This window comes from Amyelois transitella, chromosome 31, assembly GCF_032362555.1.
Source record: "Amyelois transitella isolate CPQ chromosome 31, ilAmyTran1.1, whole genome shotgun sequence".
Taxonomy (NCBI): Eukaryota; Metazoa; Arthropoda; class Insecta; order Lepidoptera; family Pyralidae; genus Amyelois; species Amyelois transitella.
This window is the reverse complement of record NC_083534.1, coordinates 3,661,477-3,687,569: the sequence shown is the minus strand read 5'-3', so window position 1 is coordinate 3,687,569 and position 26,093 is coordinate 3,661,477. Positions and strand designations below refer to the sequence as shown.

Below are 26,093 nucleotides of genomic sequence, written 5' to 3'. Positions count from 1 at the left end.
TCAATTCTATCAAAGCTGAACGTGGCCTATCAGTCTTTTCATGACTGTTGGCTCTGTCTACCCCGCAAGGAATATAGACGTGACTATATGTATGTATGTAAGTATTTTCGAATAAGATTATTCGGCAAAGAAATATTCATTGGGAAAAAAAAGTCCAGTATTTTCAAACAAATATACTTAAAAGTATTTCATACTAACTTAATTACAAAACAAATATTTAAAAAAAAATTGTATCACATTGTATTGGTAAATAATGGAAATCTGGTGATTGGATTTGATCCAACCAGCAATCAATTTTTTGGACGAACGTTTTGTAAATACGCAATCTTTTCCCGATAGACCCCAAATGCATTCCGTTTAACCCCATATCTGTGTCCTTGTCTGAACCTGTCAATGGCTTCAAACTATATACATTATCAAGTTCAAAATTACGACAATCGGCCGATTCAAAAGCCACAGCTAATTACTCTCCATGTCTCCATGTTAATGATTCTGATGATGCGCTTCATTTATAGCGATTTTTTGACCCAAGAGCATCCCGTGTTTGCCCACATCTGCTCCCGATAGGCCTTAATTGAATTCATGTTATTGATATTGGATAGTGGTTCTTGGTTCAGCGCCTTTTCTGAATTAATTAACTAATGTATACCTCACATCTGTTAGCTACTGGTACTGCTACTATTTTGTTAAGCGCTATCTCCATCAATTTACTCCTTTACATCTGATTGCGATAGGCCCCAGTCGTATTCCAATTCACCCCGCATCTGTTATTGGTGGCGACTTTTGTTAAGCTATCTGCGTCAATTTATTAACCTCCATTTCTTTACATCAGATTCCGATAGGCCCCGATCGTATTTATATTCACCCCAGTAAAATTACTGACAGCGACACTTGTTCAGGGCTGTTTTCATCAAATTCATCAGCTCTGTGTACAGCAAACAGTAGCGGCTTGATGGTTTGCAGATCTCTCTGTGGTCCAAGGAGACGCCGTACAGGGCGCCTATGCCGGCATCTGTAAATCGGAAAATAAATAAATGTAATAAACATACTTATTCTCTCGCTGAAATCACGCGCCTGTTTATCGCACGCAAAACTAACTAATAACTAATCGATGCTCTTATGGAGAGGAAAACATCGTGTGGAAACCTGCACATTCAGGCAACTGGATGTGTGCGTTTCCCCTGCAAAGGTAACGAGGTCAGATGGGAGTCGCTTCTCGTTAAAGCCTGACTCGCCCAATCCAGTATCATGGTAAAAAATTGGACTCCGGGCTCCGCTTTAGAGAGGTGAGAATGTAAACGGGGATTATCGCCAGTAGGAAGAATTATTAAAAAATAAAATCTTACCAGCTGAAGTGACGCTTACGATACGTAACCACAGTACAGACATTAAAGTCCTGGTGGTCTCCACCAGACTCCTGACTGCCGGCCGGAGCGGCGACGTCGCTTGTAACCAGCGCTCTTGTAGCGAGAGGACTAGCGCGCAATCTGACAAAAGAAATCATTGTATTAGTGCCGCGTGGTTTTCGGGACTTTGAGCAAAGGACCAATCCATCTCTTTCCCACGGATGTCGTAAAAGGCGACTAAGAAAAATGCTAATTAACTTGGGATTCTTCTTTAAGCGATGCAATAGCGACCTGTCACTATTTGAATCTCGATTCCATCATTTAGCCACACAGCTGAATGTGGCCTTTCAGTTTCTTCAAGACTGTTGGCTCTGTTTACCCCACAAGGAAAACAGACGTGACTATATGTACCAATGTATGTAATTCAAGTTCCGAACTGACTAGAGACCGGCCGATTCTGCTGACGGTGATTAACTACCTTTGCTTATCTCAAGAAGCTCTATACTCCTGGCGGTGATCGGCGTCTTGATGTCGGCTAGGGGGGAGCCCCGGTGCGGCACCGAGTAGAACATGAACCCGCGACTGTTGCGCCACAGGCCACTCCTGAGCGACGGGCAGACGTCTTCTGAAAGGTGAAGAGGGTAGTGAGAAAGCAGCGCCATCTAACGGTTTGGATTAATTCCCGGTCGGCCCCACTGGGTAGTGAGGACAGCGCCATCTAACGGTTTGTTTCCCGAGTGAGTGAGTGAGTGGGTAAAAATTGTTTCGTTCTACCCTAATGGTGACTGTAGCGGCAGTGATGATTCGGCTCGACCGCCACCAAAGGGAAGATCTTCCGCCAGGCTAGCTGTGACGCCTGGGGAACCGCGCGACAGACGATTTTGTGTCGGAGATTGTTTATATGCTCCAATCCGTGAAATCTTTGCTTGCGCGATTAAGACTTTTCGCTGTTTTTGACTGATAGCGCCGCGTGATTTTGTTTTTGTGACTTTGGCGTAGAGATGGCGCCACTGTGTCGATTGGAACATTTTATTTTCTACTCGTTCCGTCGAGTGTCCAAAATACAATAATCGCAACATTACAGTTAGACATAATTAAACATATTAAAGACAATCCATCTTACTAACAATAATACAAAAAAAAATATTAAGGAAATTTTGATAATAAGCTTAGGTACGGGAAAAATTCTGCTGTAGAACCAAGATTAAGATTCTTCCACGCGTTACAACGTTGCGGGCAAACAGCTACTTAATAACTACTACAGTAGGGCCTCGGTAATCCTGACTTTCGCTAATTCGGTGATTACTGTAATCCGGCGGGTTCGCGAGAGAGGTGCGGGCTTCCATGAACATTCGTCGTTAGTCTTTTGTTTATCGCCTATCGTGTAGTACGTAGACGGGCTTTTGAAATGAAGTGCAATTATAAACAGAAGAGTATTACAGACTTTTTCAAGAAGAATTAATAATAATGTGATATTTGAACTGTTTCTCTTAAATGGATGTATGTGCATAATTTTGATCATGTACATTTTTGGCTTTATGCTTTAATGATTAAAGAAACTAAGGTTAAAGATGTTTTTTTATTACTATTAAATATGGCATACTATAATCCCGACGCCTCGATAATTCGGCAAAGGTCTTGTTTTTGCCTCTCCGGATTACCGAGGCCCTACTGTACTACTAAATAAACTTAACTGGTGTTCTTACCTTGTCTGTCTGAAGACGTTTCTTCCAATCTCTCTTCACCATTAATATTCTTTGCACTTTCTTTATCACATATATTATCACTGTTAGCAATAACATTGCTATTATTACAATGTTCCCTAATAATATTATTTTCTTTTTCGTTTTCAACGTTTTGTTCGTTCAGATTTTGAGGTATTTCTGACTTCGTTAGTGGTGTGGTCAATTTGAGGTGAGCTTCGTAAGCTGAAATATATTAACAAATGTAAGATTTTGTACCAAACACAGCGCTTTAATAAAATTTAACTTATGTTTTTGTTTAATCTACTTTAGATATATTAACAAGAAATTGGAGGCCTTTTTGAAGGCGTAGAAGACAAAACAACAATATTTAGAATTTTCGTCTCTGTGTTAACATAACTTAATAACATTTTTTATGGTTTTCACAGTTTTTTTGCAAATGTTTATCTTTACAATAAATGTTTTTCAACATTATCATCAAAATAGGCCCATTAGTTTTAGAATTTTACCCTTGCAAACATTTCTTGCTTATCATATTTGTATACCATGGAAGTAAAAATAGAATATAGTTAATACCTTCGCAGTAAATTTGTTTTATAAACAGGCCCCCTTTGGAGTGTCCCACCCAGACAATGGGCCTCTCACCAACGCCCAGGGCCAGGAGCTGACGAGTCATCTGTTCCGCGCGCTCGTGAAGTCGAAGCCTGGAATAAATGATTGAAAAACCCTAAAACTTTCAGTTTAAGGTTTTTTTTAATTATTGCTCCGTCGATGTCGTAGTCTGGAGGTCCTCATTACAAGAATCAAATCAAATCATCTTTATTGTGAAATCTTTAGAATGAGAAATCCATAGGCAAGGCACGAGGCACAACGACTAAAAATGGTCATAGAGTGGTATAAATTAAAATAATAATGCCGCCTTAATATGAGAGGGTTTGTCCCTGTGAACATGGCATTCCAGTTTTTCAAGACTGTTGGCTCTGTCTACCCAGCAAGGGATATAGACGTGACCATATGTATATGTATGTATGTAGTCCTTGTAAAACTGATATGCCTTAATTGTTAATATTTGGTCAATATTTTTTTAAACCCATCCCATCTATATAGGTACTTAATAAGTTTGCGAAAATTAGATTATATTTTTAATTTGCTATTCTTCACACTTCTTCCTCTTAGCTTTAGTCACGGTTGCATTCTCACAACTCTGGAGAGGAGCCCGGGGAATGCCTTTGACCATGGATCCTGGATTGGGTGAGTCAGGTTTTTACACGAAGCGACTCCCGTCTGACCTCCGCAACCTTTGTAGGTTGGATTATTGCATCGATGGAAACACATCCAGTTGCCTGAATGTGCAGGTTTCCTCACGATGTTTTCCCTCACCGTAAAAGCATCGGTTAGTATTTAAACTAATGTACATGTCCCAGCTGAGATTTGAATCCGTGCCTTTCTGCGCGCATTTAAAGGGGCTCACATCAGCCAAATGAAATTTAGAACACAAGCACATTATCGACTTCAACGCCATCTATCAACAACACTTGTGACCACAGATGACGCACGTTATCGATTCGATAACCGACGCTCTGATGATATGTTCAAATCAAATCAAATCAAATCAAATCATTTATTTGTTAGAATACAATTTTTTACAATCAGATGGTCACGATATAATTAAGTAGGTACATGCATTCTGCCTTATAATCAGGCGTACAAATATTTGGATGTCAGTTATCTAAATCCTAATTTACAATCAGCGCTTAATTAATTATGTTACAAATAAGTTAAATAATTTAAAATGTCATCTTAATATCAATGTTAACTACAATAATATCACCGTTGGCGCCATTGGAAAAACTCATCAATAGTGTAAAAACATTTCTCTATGAGCCACAACTTTAGTTCTTTTTGAAACTTTTTTATAGGAAGTATTTTGATATCGTTTGGAAGTGCATTGAATATCTTTCCACACATTGCATAGCAGCTTTTGTTGTAAAAGACTGTTCTGGGTACTATAGGTAGCACTATTCTATCCGGATTTCTTGTATTTCTAAGATTTAAGTCCTTAGCTTTCACAAATAAGTCCCAATTCAATTTTACAAATTTACAAGTTTCAAAAATATACAGGCATGGCAACGTCATTAGTTCAAGGTCTTTAAATAGAGTCCGGCAGGAATCCCATGGAGCTTTACCACATATAGCTCTAATACACTTTTTTTGTACAATGAATGCTCTATTCACTTCCGTGGAATTACCCCACAGTATCAGGCCATACTTTAGTACTGAGCAGACATATCCGTAGTATGCGGTCAAGACTGTGCTTCTTGTAGATTGCTTTGCTAGTTTCCAAAGAACATATACAAATCTGTTGAGCTTCTTACAAACTTGGTCAATATGAGCCTTCCAATTACAGTTTTCATCCAATACCAGTCCAAGAAAAGTGGTCGTACTAACGTCAGAAATAACGTTGTTATTATAATTAATATTTAATTTGTCATTTTTTTTCTGAAAATAATGAAATTGTATTATGTTCGTTTTCGTGAAATTTATTTGTAAATTATTGTCCGTTAGCCATTTTGTCACTATGTCTATTACATTTTCAATGTCAATCGTATTAACTTTATCTGGAGATTTAATTATTATAGAGATGTCATCAGCATATAAGATACAAGAGTGCGATATTTTTTCAGGTAGATCATTAATATAAATGTTAAACAACAATGGTCCTAACACACTACCTTGTGGGACGCCGTATTTATTTGTTTTGTACGACGATTGAAATGATCGAATTTCCTTATTTTCCGTCATATTTGAAATTTCTACACACTGTATTCTATCTTTTAAATACGTTAATATCCAGTTCAAAGCTGGACCCCGGATACCATATTTTTCAAGCTTTTCTAGTAAACGCTCATGTGAGACTAAATCAAAAGCTCGGGACATATCGAAAAATAAAACTGTAGATGCATATCCCCTATCCATATTATCAAAGATTTGCGTAACAAGATTGTAAGCAGCAAGTGTTGTTGACTTCCCCTTTGTGAAGCCATACTGCTCTTCAATTAATATTTTATGTTTATTTAAAAATTCTAGCATTTGGTTACGGAAAGCTGCCTCAAATATCTTTGAGAAGATAGAGACCAGTGTTACTGGTCTGAAATTGTTGAGCCTTGTTCTGTCTCCCTTTTTAAAAATTGGTTTTACAATAGACAATTTGAGTAAATCCGGAAAGCATCCCTCAGAAAACGATAGATTAATAAGGTAGGTCAATACTGAAACAATTTCATCTGAGCAGGTTTTTACTATCCGTGTAGAAATCTCATCGAAACCGACCGCAATCGTATTCTTTAATGACATTATAATTTTTTTCGTATCTTCCTCATTAATAGGTTTTAAAAATATGCTGTTACATTTACTATCCTTACATGTATTCCGTGTCATATTATTTTTATTAGTTAGATTTATTAGATAATCATTAAAAGCATTAGCTATGTCATTAGGATCTGTAAGTTGATTTCCGTCTAAATTAATTTTACTTATAAAATCGCGTTTACTTGCTTTTTCAGATTCCTTCTTAATTAAGGTCCATGAAGCTTTACATTTGTTACTTGACTGCGTAATGAATTTGCTATTATAATTTTTTATAGAGCAGTCAATGCATCTTTTGAGGAGTTTACTGTAATTCCTATATTTCTGTTTTTTATCATTAGATCGATCTTTATAATACCTACAACGCAGATATCTTTTTGTCTTACAGCTTTTTTTAAGCCCTTTACTAATCCATTTATTTTTTTGAGCTCTATTGGAAATCTTTACCCTTATTTTAGGAAAACACAACTTGTAGAATAAGGTAAATAATTCATTAAATTTATTGTATGCCAAATTTAGAGATGGTTCATTGTAAACCTCTAAAAAAGAAACATTCTTTATGCAATGCCTAAATTTTTCAATGTTTTCCTGCGAATAATCTCTTAAGTAGATGGGTAAGGCCGTAAATTTTGCCACTATTTGAAAAAAAAATATGTCCCACATTTTGACTGCATATATAAAAGACTAATGCTAGTAATTTGTTACTAAGGTACTCATAATATATTTTGTAGCTCTTATCTCTACATAATTTAATTTCAAAAGTTCAAACACTTCAATACTTTAACTTCTAGAGTGTGTTCAACTTGGCCAGTCCTCCAAATTTTGCAAAAATCGCGTTGTCTTTTTTATCATCCAAATACTAGAGAACTACAAAACTCGTAGTATATTTATTGAATGTCAAGTTTACAAGAACTTAACCTACAGAACGCAAAACTAAGCAGCCAATTAATAATATGATTTATTAAAATAAGTAGATTTAATTTTTTTATCGCAATTTAAATGTTTGTCCCCGTATTTTTGCTTATATGTTACAATTTTGTATGTTACCACAATTTCACCTCTAATTAAGGTAAAACATTTTGGTAATATTTTGTATCGATACTGGCAACACTTAAGTGTCCATGGACAAAAAGAAAAAAAAAACCATTTTGTTTACTGTGGTGGGTTTGACAAAAAGTGAGTGCAGGTGTGTGTCGTCATTCGGGATTTATTCGATTTCAAAGGTAAAGAATTGGTTTATTACTCCTATTTTCATGTGAAAGTATTATTTAGTGAATAAGTTATGCAGGAGCCGTGTTTTGTTTTAAATTTAGCTCGAATGATCGAGTTATGGTAAATTATAACCAAAAAAATCTTGCTTCTGCGTTACTTCTAGGTTACTGCTATGTTATCGGTAACATTGATTGTATGTTACGTAACGTTTAAGTGTTGTAAGGATTCGTACATAGACTCGTGCAATAGGCTACGACTCATTTAATTTCATATATTAAATAAGTATTTCCTGTAGTTAATGGCTTAGGAAAACAAAATATTATTATTATTTTAATCATTAAAAGTGCAAGATGAATTTTGAAATCCAATTTATAAAATGTGTTTTTTATAGAAGGAAGCGAGCAGAACGATGAAGAACTTGGCAGCACGGTTAGAGAGAATAATGAAAATGAAGGGAATTATTTAAGTTTCAACATAAAAGATTCGTTATGGTTAGATAATTTGAAAGAAAAACGTGGAAGTATTATATTGGATTTGTTGAGATCATAGAATTTAAAAATGACGAAACATATTACAAAATAATTTTTTTTTTAAATGTTAAGATTTCAAATAATTCTGTAAAATTCTTAGTGCAAAGAAAGTTAGATCTTGATTCTGTGACCACAATTTCTATAGTAAAAAAGATAAATTTGATTCAGTTAGAGACAGATTCAAAAGAATATTATCTGCAAAATGATGAAGATACTGTATTTTTTATTTAAATATTTTAAATCATTTGTTAGTTGACATAAGTAAAAGTGGTTACCTAGTTCCTTTTTTGTGATTTTATTGATTAATTAGTACACATTGTGTTTTAAGTACCTATTTAATGAATAGACATTTTAGAAGATTTCATTGTTTTTTATTTGCTTCTTCTTTTTCTTAGTCGTATTCCTCATGGCTGAGAAGTCGTGATCATTATATGGATTTCAATGAAACACACACAACGACTTTCTTGGCAATATTAATAGAGTGGTTTGCCATTGCCTTCTCCATTTCACACACTAACTGATAAATAATCGACTAATGTGACTTCCTCACGATGTTTTCCTTCACCGGAAGCAAGTGGTGGTCATGAAAAGTACTAAACGTAAGTCAGATTAGCATACAAACTCATGTGGCTCGAGTAGGATTCGAACCCGGGACATTTCGATCACCAGGCGGACGTCTTAACCACTAGACCACCACCGCTTCATTTCATTTATATGCTTAGTTCTTACATAAGGTTAATAGATACCCTGGCCCGTACGCCCGTACATACATTTTGTTTTGGAACATTGCATTAACTTCGTTTGTGTTTCTCAGAATACATTTGCTTCTCCAATTCCTATGGAATTGTGCTTGCCATTACAATCGTACGTTAGTATAATTTTCAGTAGGTACTTTACGAAAATATTATGAAATTTGAAAAAAAAAAATTAATAAAAAAAAGAGGCAGTACTTCTGAACTCGACCTTACACTCTTTACTCGTTACTTTCGTGTTACTTATACGTTACCATAACATAGAAGTATCTATGTTACTCTATGTTACTAAGTGGCAAAATCTACGGCCTTACCCAGATATAATAGTGATCATTAATTTTTGATTTTTGAGTTATAGGAATATTCACCATTTGTGCAGTATTATGATCAGATAAGTGTAAGTGAAGTAGTTCTCCTACACCATTACTGACATTACTTATAATATGGTCAATGCAGGATTTCCCTCTGGTAGGCTCTTTTATGTGTAGTATCAGATTAAAATTGCTTATCAATTCTATAAACATTTGAATACTAGTATCTGACTTCATAGTATTTATGTTTATATCACCCGCTAGTATGATTTTTTTTGTACTAAATTTACAACGTAGCTTGGTGAGCAGCCTTTCTAATTTATTTAAAAAAACATACACATTTGAGTCCGGTGTCCTATATATTCCGATCACCAACATGTTTTGGGTTGGTATTTGTATTCCACAACATTCAAAAACACTATCCATTGCAATATCGTCATACCTTAACTCATAAAAATCTATGCCGATCTTAATAAGAACACAGACACCACCTCGCTTTTTATTATTTTTCCTATAATAAGATGACGCCAAATCATATCCGTTAACATTTACCATACTTTCACATTCCCTTGTTACAAAAGATTCCGTTATTACTATTACCTCGGGAATTTTTTGTATTTTTTCCAGCTCTGTTAAATGAATTTCAAGTAAATTACTCTTATTAATTAAGCCCGCCATATTTTGATGCAAAATTCTAAAAAAAGTTACATCTACACTTTGAGTTTCGAAAAAACGTGCTTTCCGTGTTGGTTGTTACTACATAACTAGGTTCTGTATCAGTTTGGGTACTTTGGTCTTTAAATTGTGGTTCAGATCTTATCAATGCACTTCTTTTACCATAACTTATTTTCCTACTCAAACCTGACATATTTCTGCGTCCTGTTTGTACGTTTTTTTTAGGATTTGATGCAGTTTTTAGCATAAAAGGTAAATACTTCATATAGTAGTCATGTTTATCTATACAAGAACTTATTTTACTACACATACTCTCTAAAATATACAAATCATTATTCTCTTCAGCAATATCAACAAAAATAGAATTTGAGAATTGGTTACAAATGTTTTTTATCATATTATTTAGTTTGTATACATTCAAGCTTAAATTATTCATTACTTTTAGGACAAATACAGGACATGACAGTGTTTTCAAAAAGGAACTTAATTCTGTCATAACTTTAAAGGGATTTATATCATGCTCGCCGACACATATGATTACCCTATCTCCTGTAGTTATATCGAATATCTTACAGCTAGTTAAAATGTCTTCAGCCCTTGCATTAGGTTTTACTACAGAAATGAACTTATATTTATTGTACGGATTATTAGTTCTATATTTTGTAATCGCTGCTGCAAGTCCAATGCACTGTCGTCCTCCAAAAATAAGGATTTTCTTCTTGTTTTCACAATGTTTCTCTATATATTTTTCCTTTAGGGTATTGCCTTCTAATTTGTCGTGTATAGATTTATTTTGTATTTCCTGTACCAATATATTTTCTGTCTTATCGGGTGCTTCATTTGTTCTTGGATGTACTTCTTGTAAGCTGTATGAATTGCTAGCTAACGGGCTTTCCGAGAAAGTGTCTGTCAGTCTGCGACGAATGCTATTTTTCCGATTTGTGCTTATTACTTTTGTGATTGATGACACTGGACTTCGACATAGATTTTTTAATATATTGTTGTCATGTAATAACTGGCTATTTTGTTTTTTCAGGTCATTATTTTCTAAGATAATTCTGTCTAGCTCGTTCTGAGTGCTCATTAGGCTACATTTCAAATTTTCTATTTCTGATTTCATTTCGTTCATAAGTATGCATTGAATATTGGTGGATAAGTCTAAGCTTCTTCCCAGTACATTGTCTTCAGATAGTGTAGAATTGATTGACTCATTTATATCCATTGATTCTACTGATCTTGCTCGTGTTATTTGGCGTTTTCTTAGTGTTACGTATGTGTTTATATTTTCCATGTTTATATATTTATCTCAACTAGTAATGCCCTCTATACTTGAAGAGTGTGAACTAAAAAAATATACTATTACTGCCCTCTAGTGGCGTTATTTTGCCTTTACTTCTATTGACTTGAGTTTTTACTATTAATGTTGCTGCTGATCGTTAGATGTCACTGATGATTTATCATTAATTATTTAATAGCGCCCTCTATATTAAGTTCTTATAACTTTTTAGTCCATTAATAGTATGCTTATTGGTGTTATTGATCATTGTTTACAATGCCGCTACTCCGCAATAGATGGCAGCACTTGTTCCATTACTTGCTAAAAGTTGTTAATCATACGCAAAGTTCAAAGTCCAGAATACGTTTGAAACAATATAACGGTTATTAGCAAATCAATATTTCAGTTTTTAGCCACACATAAGATTATTTCACTTAGTTTTGAACTGTTTCTTTCACCAATTCTTTTTTTAATAACTGTTAACTAATAATTTTCTTGAACCAAATAGTTTTAACACTGTTTTTTCTTCAAATAGTATCCCTTGAATTGTTCTCTTTTTATTTGAAAAAACACTTCACACTCCTAGGAGATAACACTTGTCCAGGATAATTAAATCTAAAACTTCATAATTGTAAAGAAAGTGTAGTTTAAATCACAGTATTACTATTTTTTATTAATATTACGAACAGAGCTCAATGTTTACGTGCCGGTGGCGCCACCTGCTATTCAATGCTATTCAATGTTTCACACTTCACTACTAGAATCATCTGTTTTCTTTCTTTTTTATAAGTAGTTTTAGCTTTAGTTTTAACATACATACATATGGTCACGTCTATATCCCTTGCGGGGTAGACAGAGCCAAAAGTCTTGAAAAGACTGAATGGCCACGTTCAGCTATTTAGCTTAACGATAGAATTGAGATCCAACTAGTGACAGGTTGCTAGCCCATCGCCTAAAAAAGAATCCCAAGTTTGTAAGCCTATCCCTTAGTCGCTTTTTACGACATCCATGGGAAAGAGATGGAGTGGTCCTATTCTTTTTTGTATTGGTGCCGGGAGCCACACGGCACTTTAGTTTTAATTTGATTTAATTATAATATTTAAAATGCAAAATGGAAATAATATGTACGTATACTAAACGTTCAAAAATAAATAAATAATTATATTTAATCAAATCCACCTTATATAAAAATATTACTAGAAAGTACAGGTACTTTCATCCTGGTACTGACCCAGTCATCTACATATATGTGCGCTTGCGCAGACGCGGGTAAACACTAACAAATAATTATCTACAATTATTTAACTCACCTTTTACTCTCCTTCACCCACAAAGGCCTCCACAAATAAGGATCGCTCGTGTAGTTTATAGATATCACTCTGGCTTCTGGATAGTCAACTTTGATCCAGTCTCTTGGCCAACAAGAAGAATAACACTCATCACAGACGCATCCGCAGCCAACCTCACATCTCCTCACGTTTAACTTACATTCACAATCATTGTATAACTTTGGTGATGTATCAACATCATTTTTAACATCATAATTATAATTGTCACACTCTTTTTTAAACAAATCTCTAACAAAATTGGCTTGCAACTCATAATTATCGACGATTTCAACTTGGTCCAATAGAGCGTTGTTGTAAAAATTTTCCGTTATGAAAACGTCATCGTTTGGCAGAATTTTGACATTTGATTCGTAATTGTCATACAAATTAACGGATTCATCGTGGATGTTGCTCTCGAAATGATTGGTTTTTGTGTAATGTTCCGTGTTTTTTTGACATTCGCAAGAGCTGGTGGGGTCTATGAGCGGGATCTTGTTCGGCTCCATTTTGTACTTCGGCCGCCAGTCTCCTTGGCGCCACGTGTTACCTAGTGACCCTGTAAAGATTGAATAACATTTTATTTGTTGTTGTTTTTCTGATAAAAATTTATGATTTTTTTGTAAGCAATCTTGATACATTATTTGTTTATTATAACTGGCCTATGAATGAATAAATAAATAAAGAGTTTGATATGAATATCACGAAAAGAGGTGGTCTAATCGGTAAGCTGCCCGGTTAAAATGCGTGATGCACAGAAAGGCACAGTTTCGAATCCCGACTCGGCCATGTACCAATGACTATTTTCGAAAGTTACGCATATTAGTTTGAGTACTAACCGATGCTCTTACGGTAAGGGAAAATATCGTGAGAAACGCTGCACATTAAAGAAACAGGATGTGCAATCATGATCGATCCAATACGGGTTAGGTTTACATGCAAAGGTTGCGGAGGTCAGACGGGAGTCGATTCGTGTAAAAACCTGACTCAACCAATCTAGGATCCATGGTCAAAGGCATACCCCGGGCTCCTCTCCAGAGTGGTGAGGATGCAACCGGGACTATAAGCCAGGAGGAAAAGACATATGATAATCATCACAATCGGGATAAGATTTACTGCCTTCTCACTCGTGTTCATAATTAAAATGGTATGAAATAATTCAGACATGAATAGATCAATTCATGCTTTATAAATATTCCCAGACAAATTTTTTTTCAACATTGCATTTTTTATATTCAAGTAACCGACCGCATTTAGTACAAAGTTTACTGCTTAATAATTATTTAATTTCTTTCTTCTTTACGAGAAATTTTTTTCTCACCCACTTTTGTTCTCAATTATCAAGGTCACATAGGTACATACAATGGCCACGTCTATATCCCTTGCGGGGCAGACAGAGCCAACAGTCTTGAAAAGACTTCAAGATATCAAGGTCACTCACCGTATAATCCGTGTACAAAAATTACGTCTAGCTTATGTTCATTGGGCGTGTGGAGAACTACGCATTCCACCTTAGGCTCTGGGTGGAGATGGTCAGTGCTGGCCGCTCGTGGCTTCTGGGGTCGTGAAACTGGAAAAACATTTATTTATTTATTCATAAGGTAGAATAGAAACATATACATATAATAATGTAGGTATTCTGAAAGATATAAACATACAGAATGTAGGTATTCTTATAGACACCCAAAACAAAACGCTATTTAATCAAACACACACAAACACATATACGTATAATAAGTTACATAGTTTTTTTAGGTATTATCATTCTCCTGTCGCTCACGTTCATATTGATAAATGTGGACCGTTGGAAATTTCAAACATTTAAAATTTTACACAGCGACATCTAGCGTCTCTAGAAGGAAATAAAATATTTTTTTTAGTTATACTACTCGCCACTAGATGTCACTATGGACACAACGGAACCTACTTCCGTAGTAGTAAAAATGAGAAACCAGACAACGTTCGAAATGTCTGGTTACTTTATTAGTTCAGTTATTCCATAATAGATGGCGCTAGTACGAACAATTTAATAATTATCATGATTTTTAATATTTTTTTTGAGTGTATACGCTTACCGTTTATAGGAAGATGTGGGGTCATCAATAACCGATGTACAACGATGTTAGCAGTGCTCCAAAGACATGACACGCACCAACGCCTGTAAAGAAATTAAGTTTTTTTTATTTAAGCAACTTAAGTTTTTCCCTACGGGCTTTCTGATATTATTTATTTTATACTAGCGACCCGCCCCAGCTTCGCACGGGTGCAAAATTCGGAAAAAATTATACATAAAAACCTTCCTCTTGAATCACCTGTTACAAAAAACCGCATCAAAATCCGTTGCGTAATTTTAAAGATTTAAGCATACAGACAAACAGACTAAAATAGCGACTTTGTTTTATACTATGTAGTGATAAAAAATTTAATTATACGACAATTTTCGAAAGTTACATTACATTAATTTGAATACTAACCGATGTTCTTACGGTGAGGAAAAACATCATGAGAAAACCTGCACATTCAGGAAACTGGATGTGTAACCATGATCGATCCAATACGGGTTAGGTTAATAATTTATAAATAATTTTAACATTGAATTAAATTTTGTTAGTACACACTTAAGATTCTCAGTCGTTAGCTATTAGCTGAGTATCAGTCATATTAATAAAATTGATTGGTAATAAGTAAGTATAAAATTCGAAAGTTTCAAAAAATTGTTTTCTTATTGGAAAAGTTTAAAAATTATCAAACGTGCAGGTGCCATATTTATTAATTAAAATATGACTCGATTAAAATAAATTTAAAATTAATTATTACATAATAAACTTTCATATTTATTAACAGTGTCGATAAATAACACAATATACCACAAGAATGTAAATAATCTGAACAAATGAACCGCATAATACCTACTCCATTGTTCAGTCAACCTTGACTGAGCCGAGTTTTACTACCGATTTACAATTACAACGAAAAACCAAGTAAATTACACTACATTAGTTAGAGTTTTTAACCTAAATACGGAAAAGATTGGTACGTTACAACTTAGCAAGAAGTAACAAAGGAAATAAAACTCTTTTAAATTTATTTCTCACGTTTTTATATAAATTTGACATTGTTTTTTGTGACGTAATTTATATATAGCTACGTATAGTCACGTCTATATCCTTTACCGGGTAGACAGAGGCGACAATCTTAAAAATACTGAAAGACGTTCAGCTGTATGGCTTTATAATGAAATTGAGATTCAAAAAAATTCAAAAAAGTGCCAGCCCATCGCCTACAAGAGGAATTCAAAGTTTATAAAAGCCTATCCCTTAAACGCATTTTACGACATCCATGGGAAATATATAGAATAAATACCGTTCCATGTTCTATTCTAAAGTTTAGAAAACCCCGCGGCAAGAAATCTAAAAAAAACATACACACATAAAAGCACGCCTTTATTCCCTACAGGGTAAATAGAAATGCCACGTTAAGATGTTTCCTTTGACTGACTTTTACCATCTACGAGGAAAATAAAAGCAGTTGAAACGCACTAGGTAGGTACCTACGTAGTTTTAAAACAACATTTGATTTCTAAAACAAAATACAAAAAAACATGGCGTGTGGAAATAAATGCAAGACTTTAAGTCCGTATAAAATTTCAGTGAAGCAGTTCCTCAGGGTCGCGGAGGTCAGACGACAGTCACAGGTCAAATGCTATTACAACTTCTCAGTGCGTCGACTTTCCAAGTTGGTTTCGTGTCAGAATCAGGCACGCTGCTTGCAAATTTAAAAGTACAGTCAACATCACATCAACCTTCACAAATTCACTGCAAATTCGCCTTGTTAACCGCGTCCTAAGGTTCCCAGTAGGGTTACTTGTTATGCGGTTGATAGTACTAATAATCTAGTAAGTCTACATCCCTTGCGAGGTAGACAGAGCCAACAGTCTCGAAAAGACTGATACGCCACGTTCAGCTATTTGGCTTAATGATAGAATTGAGATTCAAATAGTGACAGGTTGCTAGCCCATCGCCTAAAAAATAATCCCAAGTTTGTAAGCCTATCCCTTAGTCGCCTTTTACGACATCCATGAAAGGAAAGAGATGGAGTGGTCCTATTCTTTTTTGTATTGGTGCCGGGAACCACACGGCCATCAATGGGAAAGAAATGACAAATGATACCTATATCAGTAAATAGATATACATATATTGTAGCAAAAAATATAAAATGTTTTTCGGAGGAGTAGGCAGAGACTACTACCTACATCTTTCAATTTGTCAGGTTTTTACACAATGCGACTCCCGTCTGACCTCCGCAACCTTTACAATTGTAAACTATCATTAATTATTTAAAATGATAGCCGTGTGGGTGCCGACATTCTCAGATTGTTTTTACAGGACAAAGTGGGAAGAAAATTATATATACCTCCCACCTTTATCCTGATAATCTAGACCAGGGATGTCGTAGGTTCAAATCGTGGGTACATGATTACTCAATTCTTTAATCAGGCAATCAATATGTGGCGACGCTGTCAGTCAAGAACAGCGAAAAGTCTAAATCGCGCTAGCAAAGATTTCACAGATTGGAGCTATATTATACAATTTCCGACACAACATCGCCTGTCGCGCGGTTCCCCAGGCAGAACACCTAGCATTAATTCTGGGTAGCTAACTACACACCAAATTTAATCGTAATCGGTTCAGTAGTTTTTGCGTGAATGAGTAACAAACATCCATACTGACATACAAACTTTCGCATTTATAATATTAGTAGGATTTGTTTTTGTTTTTTATAAATGCACATGAGATTATGACGTCATGGTCACGCCTTGTATGGCTTCACAGCCTTGACCAAGCTAATAGCTTATATACCTACCGTGTTATAACATTAACATACATATAGTCACGCTATATCCTTTACGGGGTAGGCAGAGCCAATAGTCCCGAAAAGACTGAATGGCCACGTTCAGCCGCTCGGCTTAATGATGGAATTGAGATCCAAATAGTGATAGGTTGCTAGCCCATCGCCCAAAAAAAAGATCGCAATTTTATAAGCCTATCCCTTAATCGCTTTTTACGACATCCATGGGAAAGAGATGGAGTGGTCATATTCTTTTTTGTATTCGGTGCCGGGAACCACACGGCACTTTGTTATAACTTACATCGTATTAGAGTGTATGCAATTCAACTCTTATACATACATACATAAATCACGCCTCTTTCCCGGTGGGGTAGGCAGAGACCACATCTTTCCACTTGCCACGATCCCTGCATACTACCTCGCTTCATCCACATTCATAACTCTTTTCATGCAAGCTCGGCGGTTTCGGGTACTCTTGACCTGACCTTTAGCTAGAACGTCTCCGATTTGATCAAGGTACGTTCGTCTAGGTCTTCCCACTCCAACAGTCCACACTCTCCTTGTATATCTGCTTAGTCAACCTGCTTTCATTCATCCTCTCGACATGACCAAACCATCTAAGCATTCTCTTTTCTATTCCTGTCACTATATCTCCTTCCACATCACAACATTCCCTTATCACGCTGTTCCTTATCCTGTCACTCAATTTTACACCTATCATATCCTAAGCGCTCTCGCAACAAATTATATCTATACTAATATTATAAAGCTGAAGATTTTGTTTGTTTGAACGCTCTAATCTCAGGAACTACTGGTTCGAATTGAAAAATTCTTTTTGTGTTGAGAAGACCATTTATCGAGGAAGGTTTCAGCTTATATAACATCACGCTGCAACTATAAGGAGCAAAGAAATAATGGAAAATGTGAAAAAGAACGGGGAAAAATTATTCATCCTTGAGGGCTTCAATGATGCCCAAAATAACTGTTCCACGCGGACAAAGTCGCGGGCACAGCTAGTGTTACATATTTCTTAAATGACACAGATACGCGTATTATACAGGTCAAAAGTACCCGAAACCGCCGAGCTTGCATGAAGAGAGTTATGAATGTGGATGAAGCGAAGGAAGTATGCAGAGATCGTGGCAAGTGGAAAGAGGTAGTCTCTGCCTACCCCTCCGGGAAAGAGGCGTAATTTTATGTATGTATACGCGTATTGATAGCACGTGTGTCATCTCAACTTATCAAAACCGCAGATGGTAACTCGAAACGTGTAGGAAGACCCCAGTGTGGCCAGTCACGTGGCGATAAGAGCTAGTGATGTCCCATATACAGTTAGTTATCGATATATAGTCCCGGTCCTTGGGGATTTCACCACGATCAGGGAGTCGGTAAGTCAATTATTTTTCTTCTTCCTCCTGGCTATAGTCCAGGTCGAGCTGAATTTAAAAAAAAAAACAAAAATTTCTTTATTTTCTCTACAATCTTATAGTTAGTGTGTTAAACAAACAAATCACAGGTAAAGAATATAGATCCTCACCATTTTGAAGAGGAGCTCGGGTATGACTTTTGATCCTGGATTGGTAAAAGATGACTAAAGGATAGGCTTATAAGCTTGGGATTCTTTTTTTTAGGCAATGGTCTAGCAACTGCACTATTTGAATCTCAATTCTATCATTAAGCCTAACAGCTGAACGGGTCTATCTGTATTTCAAGACTGCTGGCTATGTCTTCTCCGCAAGGGATATAGACGTGATTATATGTATGTATATGTATTATTTCTATCGATATCGATATACCTAATCAATCAACAACACTATCAAACTGGCGACCGATTGGCTAATATTGAATAATTCATTGTTCATTGAAGGAGCTGAATCGTTCAATTACCCAACTATATTACAAACTAGAGGCCGCCCGCGACTTCGTCCGCACGGAAACCCTATCAATCATAATAATATAAAGGATAAAAAGTAGCCTATGTGTTATTCTGGGTCTTCAGCTACCTACATACCAAATTTCATCGTAATCGGTTCAGTAGTTTTTTCGTGAAAGAGTAACAAACATCCATACTGACATCCTGACATACTCACATACTTTCGCATTTATAATATTAGTAGGATAGTTGACTCGTCGTCCATACTCGTATGTTCCCAATTTTATTATACTAGCTTATGCGCGAGACTTCGCTTCCGTATGGATTTCCATAAAATTAACTCTAGGACTGCCGTGTGGTTTCCGATACTTCAGAATAGGACCACTAGATATCTTTCCCATGGGTGTTTTAAAATGTGACTAAGGGAAATGCTAACTTGGGATTCATTAGGTAAGCTTTGAACAATTGAAATTTACATATTCCAAATCCAACGACTGTTTTGTATTTTGTTATATTAATTTTTATGTGCAATAAAGAGTTTACAAACAAATATAAGTATTTATAGTAAGAAATATATCAGTAAGTAAATGTAAGTTTATATCTTAATTATTATTTACACAAGCCAATGCCTTTCTTTACACTTTCCTGTCGCAGGCCCGCTGGAAGAAATTTCTCTAGATCATTAAGCCGAATAGCTGAATGTGGCGATTCAGTCTTTTCAAGACTGTTGGCTCTGTCTACGCAGCAAGGGATATAGACGTGACCATATGTATATATGTATGTATGTTAGTCTTATATAGAAAAAAAAATACTCTGTGTGTATGTCTGTTCATTTGCTTATCACATCCTTAAGTATATTTATTATCTTATCTGCAATAGACAAATTAGGTACTGGCTAAAGTCCATATATATAAAAGAAAAAAATTGTTACATATTTAGTGCCGTGTGGTTCCCGGCACCAATAAAAAAAGAATATGACCACTCCATCTCATTTCCATCGATGAAGCAAAAGGCGACTAAGGAATAGGCTTATAAACTTGGGATTCGTCTTTTAGGCGATGGGCTAGCAACCTGTCACTTTTTGAATCTCAATTCATATATCATCAATCCAAAAAGCCGAACGTGGCCTATCAGTCTCTTCAGAACTGTTGTCTCTGTCTACCCCGTAAGGGATATAGACGTGACTATATGTATGTATGTATGTATATAAAAAACAATTATTAATTATTTAAAAAAAAACAATTTGACAACACGCGGGCTTCACAAGACGCTGAGCAAAAGGCTGAAAGAGGCAACGGTTGACCGTCGCGTGCGCAGCTTTCTTGCACAGCGTATTACAGCGCGGGAATGCTGCCTGCGCGATGGGAACCCTACCAAGGGGTCCAAACTTAAATAATATTTGTTTTTTGTTTGTAGTTTAAGAATTTAACTTCAAATTCAAACTTTTATTTGCATAATATGAGTACAACAAGGTCTTAAATATTATGTATAACAGATCTTCATATTTACCCTTTGTTTTAATAAGGTTTTTATTTGTAAGTATTGTTTAGAAATTGTAATCTATACTAATAATATAGATAAAGCTAAAGAGTTTGTTTGTTTGTTTGAACGCGCTAATCTCAGGAACTACTGGTTCGAATTGAAAAATTATTTTTGCGTTGAATAGACCATTTATCGAGGGAGGATTAAGGCTATATAACATCACGCTGCAACCATAAGGAGCAAAGAAATAATGGAATGTATGAAAAAAACGGGGAAAATTATTCGTCCTTGAGAGCTTAATTGATGCCGAAAATAACTATTCCACGCGGACGAAGTCGCGTGCAACAGCTAGTATAAGATAAAGTGGAGACACGTTTAACCCACATATTAAATCTTATCGGTAAGTATATTATGAGTATTACGGTTATATCATCAACGTTGTTATATGAGTATGGATATTTCTAATGTCAAGCTATTATAAGCTACTTAATAACTTCGTTTGCACTCAAGTCAATATTCATTTACATACATACATATACTCACGTCTATAACCCTTGCGGGGTGGGCAGAGCCGACCGTCTTGAAGTCTGACAGGCCACATTCAGTTGTTTGGCTTAATGATAGAATTGAGATGATTAATAGTGACAGGTTGCTAGCCCATTGCCTAAAAGAAGAATCCCAAGTTTATAAGCATATCCCTTAGTCACCTTTTACGACGATGTGTATATTTTATTTTTAATACGCGTTTATCCAATGAGCAAGATGTTTTTTTAATTACCATCATTGTTTTGAATATCATATTTATTGTGTTAAATAAGACGGAATTTCTTATTTCTCACGCAAACGAAGACACGGGTAAATCTACATTCACCATTAATATAGGACAAGGAGATCAGCCAGATGTGATTTCTATAATCTGTTAGAACTGCTAACGCACGTTTGACATATAAAAATAACTCGTTTTGTAAGTACAGTCAGCTGAATAAATACTTATTTGTTGTGAAAAGTTGGATAATAATTAAATAAAATCGGTAAATATATATAATTTATATGTCAAAACAACGTTTGCCGTGACAGCTAGTATATACTTAGAGTGCCCGCGACTTCGTCCGCGTGGAATAGTTATTTTGGGTATCATTGAAGCCCTCAAGGATGAATAATTTTCCCCGTTTATTTTTTTCACATTTTCCATTATAACTTCGCTCCTAAAAGTTGTATCGTGATTTTATATAGCCTAAAGCCTTCCTCGATAAATGGTCTATTCAACACATAAAGAATTATTCAATTCGAACCAGTAGTTCTTGAGATAAGCGCGTTCAAACAAACAAACAAACTCTTCAATTTTATATGACTAGTAGTATAGATTACACAAATTTGATCGCTTGGTTGGTTTACACGCTGTCGAATGTGTATTTTTATTTGAATAATTTTTATATAGTGACATAAGTCATAAAATAAATTACCAGTTAATAATATTTTAGTAGGTTGGGTTCACAAACACATTCTGCTTGAATTTATACGCTTTAAGGCGATGGGCTAGCAACCTGTCACTATTTGAATCTCAATTCTTTCATTAAGCCAGACAGCTGAACGTGTTTCTCTGTCTACCCCGCTAGGGATATAGACGTGATTGTAAGTTATGTTTTGTTTATATTATCTGTAACGTTTTATCTGTCTTTGAATAAATGATTTGAAATTACTAAGTTTCTATAATGACGTCAACATACACGCGGCTGACTGTACTCTCGTAATGAACCATAGGGCTTTCACGACTATATCACGTGTCCCCGCACGTGAATACCATTGTGACTTATTTTAAGACACCCATTTTGTCAAATTAATGTGGAGATTGTCAAATTGAACATAAGGCGATTAGTTTTTTTTTTTGGTTTCGCAAATCAGATGCTATTTTTAACAAAGTACATATGTATGTTAAACGTGTTAGTGTTTTAATGTTCTTATATATGTACTAAGTATTTACGTGCCGTGTGGTTCCCGGCACCAATAAAAAAAAAAGAATAGGATCACTCATCTTTCCCATAGTTGTCGCAAAAGGCGATTAAGGGCTTATGAATTGGGATTCTCCTTTCAGGCGATACGCTAGCAACCTGTCACTATTTGAATCTCAATTTTATCATCAAGCCAAACAGCTGAACGTCGCCTATCAGTCTTTTCAAGACTCTGTCTGGTTGAAGCTAAGGAAGTATGCAGAGATCGTGGCAAGTGGAAAGATGTAGTCTCAGTCTTCCCCTCCGGACAAAAGGCATGATTTTATGTATGTATACATACATACATATAATCACGTGTATATCCCTTGCGGGGTAGACAGAGCCAACAGTCTTGAAAAGACTGAATGGCCTGGTTCAGCTGTTTGGCTTAATGATAGAATTGAGATTTAAATAGTGACAGGTTTCTAGTCCGTCGCCTAAAAGAAGAATCCCAAGTTTATAAGCCTATCCCTTAGTAGCCTTTTACAACATCCATGGGAACGAGATGGAGTGGTCCTATTCTTTTTTGTATTGGTGCCGGGAACCACACGGCACTTAACTTATTAAAAAGTATAATTTGATTTGCTTACACTAATGCCACTAAATATGGATGTAGTCTGATAGTCCCCTGCTCATCCTGAGTCATGAGATCACTGGTTACAGCCATTTTGTTTCTACGTCAGAATACCTGAAAAAAATAAAACAATCTCTTACTAATGTTACATAATGCTAAAGTCTGTCTGTCTGTTCCATTTTCACAGCTAAACCGCTATACATATTCGAAAGAAATTTTGTATTCATCCAGTTAAAAACCTTCGTTCTAACATGATATGTTATTTTCATAAATCACCCATAAAATACCGAAATGGGGGGTGAATTCATAGCGAGGTAGACAGAGCAAGCAGTTTTGTAAGACTGATAGGCCACGTTCCGCTGTAGAATTGAGATTAAAATAATGGCAGGTTGCTAGCCCAACGCCTAAACAGAATCCAAGTTTGTAAGCCTATCCCTTAGTCGCCTTTTACGACATCGATGGAAAAGAGATGGAGTGGTCCTATTCTTTTTTCATATTGGTGCCGGGAACCGCACGGCACTACTATAATACTATAAGTACTTACTACAAATATAGTTTTTTATATAAGTACATAAAATAATTACGTCTTCGTACTTTATAGAGCGCATTTTAGTTTTGTAACATTATTTTGATCATGATTTAAATATAATAGTGCCGTGTGCACCAATACAAAAAAGAATAGGACCACTCCATCTCTTTCCCGTCGATGTCGTAAAAGGCGACTAAGTGATAGGCTTACAAACTTGGATTCTGTTTAGGCGATGGGCTAGCAACCTGTCACTATTTAAATCCCAATTCTATCAATAAACAAAATAGCTGAACGTGGCCATTTAGTCTTTTCAAGACTGTTGGCTCTGTCTTCCCCGCAAGGGATATAGACGTGACCATATGTACATATGTATGTATGTACGACTTAAATAATCTTTTATGGTTTCAGTTTTTACGACCAGCCCGCGTGCTCTGTCAATCCTACATGGTTACATAATCACGTCTCTATTCTTAACGGAGTAGACAGAGCCAACAGCCTTGAAAAGACTGTAGGGTAGGGACACGTTCAGCTTCTATTGTTAATTGTGTATTTAAGTCGGGCAACACCGACCACTGACTGTGTTTAACTCACTACAGAATAATAATATATATAATATATAATCACGTCTATATCCCTTCCGGGTTAGACAGAGTCAACAGTCTTGAAAAGACTGATAGGCCACGTTCGGCTATTTTGCTTTAAGATAGAATCTCACTACAACTCAGAGATAAAACTTTTTTTCAATAACTAGCTTCATCCCTCGACTTCGTACATATGGAAGAGTGAAGAGCGAACTCTTATTTATTACCTACACCAAAGAAGTGTCATAAAAATCCATCAGTTTGGTAGATTATCATTGACGGACATACAGACACGAATTTTTTAATTATTACTAGGTTATACATATATATACGGTATACCTACTCATTTTTTGTTTTTTACAAAATACATTTTTTTTTTGTAATTTTACCTACGTTGTTATATTATTTATAAAGATAACAAAGGTTCTAAGAGACAGGCTTGTAAACTTGGGGATTCTTCTTATAGGCGATGGGCTAGCAACCTGTCGCTATTTGAATCTCAATTCTATCTTTAAGCCTAACTACTGAACGTGGCCTGTCATTCTGTCAACACCGCTCTGTCTACCCCACAGGGGCAATATAGAAGTGATTATATGAATGAATGATAACAGGTTAAATTGGCCAAATAAAAAAGCATACCACATTCAAATCGTAGATATTTCGAAGTTATGCATACTATTCTATGTGGCCCACTGTACTTGCATTGCAATAAAAAATTAAAATATTTACCACGAAACTAGTTTCGAAAATCCATCCAGCCTTGTCCATAATTATATCACAGATTAAGAAACTGTCACAATTTACAAATTTATTAATTACTATTAACATAAAATATTATATTGATTATTTACATCATATTGTTCACGTACGTCCCTATAAAATATTGTATTATTTTTGTCTATGTATTGTAGAAAAACAAAGGTAACTGGCAAAAAGATAAAGAAGAATTTCGACAAAAGTTTTAAATTTGAATGAGGAATAGAACGTAGTAATGGCGACCGTCTCCGCCGCGGTTTCGCGCCATACTATTTTTCATCATTTTCTGCGTTCATTACGCTCTAGTACATCTATGACCCTTATATCTGTTCAATAAGACATAAATTAGCCTAAACGAAGCTAAATACCCAATTACGACACAAAACATTACTATCAGTCGACAAAGTTATACGTACACTAATAAAAACACTTATTCCGTTCCAATACGGTGGACTTTTATTCGAAATTCTGTCAGAAAAGTTTGTTTCACTGTATCTCACACAAGACAAAGTTACATTTGCAGTCGCTGGCGATTGTGTTAAGTTAATATTCTTTGTAGTTACGTTATTTGTTAAGTTGCACAACCGCAGAATGTAAGTTTGTTTCTAGTCATGTGAATAGAGGAACTATGATTATTGAAATTGCGAAGTGCTATTTGAAAACAATTGACCGATGGACTGCGGGAAATAATACGATTGTGAGGTGTTTTCATATTTAGTTTAAACAATCAAGGCATAATTTGCTTTATTTAAAACCAAAGGAATGATAACTGAGGATACTAGACTCTCCAAGAGAGAAATATAAGAGAAACTATTATTTGAATGAAGCGAAGAAAGTATGCAGAGATCGTGGCATGTGGAAAGATGTAGTCTCTGCTTATCCCTCCGGGAAAGAGGCGTGATTTTATATGTATGTATATATGTAACTATTTGTGCTCCAAATATCGTATCAGGTGGGAATTTCGAGATA

General features: G+C 35.5%; 1 protein-coding gene and 1 long non-coding RNA gene across 2 annotated transcripts; one reads left to right on the top strand and one right to left on the bottom strand.

Annotated features, from left to right (window-relative positions):
* Nucleotides 1-158: 158 nt before the first annotated feature.
* On the bottom strand, nucleotides 159-25,410 carry LOC106138972 (uncharacterized). The gene is made up of 10 exons (XM_060953175.1): nucleotides 25,098-25,410; nucleotides 23,275-23,372; nucleotides 14,569-14,651; nucleotides 13,935-14,063; nucleotides 12,479-13,052; nucleotides 3,626-3,753; nucleotides 3,053-3,274; nucleotides 1,825-1,971; nucleotides 1,347-1,487; nucleotides 159-1,012 (listed from the first exon to the last, which is right to left on the bottom strand). Exons 2-10 carry the CDS (start codon nucleotides 23,349-23,351, stop codon nucleotides 876-878), a joined length of 1,638 nt encoding a protein of 545 aa, XP_060809158.1. The 5' UTR covers nucleotides 23,352-23,372; nucleotides 25,098-25,410; the 3' UTR covers nucleotides 159-875.
* Nucleotides 7,030-8,516, top strand: LOC132903856 (uncharacterized). Its single transcript, XR_009657504.1, has 2 exons — nucleotides 7,030-7,635; nucleotides 8,016-8,516. It is a non-coding gene; the product is annotated as an uncharacterized LOC132903856 (long non-coding RNA).
* Nucleotides 25,411-26,093: the final 683 nt, after the last annotated feature.

Bases quoted from the DNA above. Each gene is read 5' to 3' on its own strand.
- LOC106138972 (XM_060953175.1), bottom strand. From the start codon at position 23,351: ATGGCTGTAACCAGTGATCTCATGACTCAGGATGAGCAGGGGACTATC. The intron at 14,064-14,568 runs GTAAGCGTATAC...ATGTTTTTCCAG, and splicing joins CCCACATCTTCCTATAAACG to TTTCACGACCCCAGAAGCCA. The intron at 1,013-1,346 runs GTAAGATTTTAT...TCCGATTTACAG, and splicing joins CGTAAGCGTCACTTCAGCTG to ATGCCGGCATAGGCGCCCTG.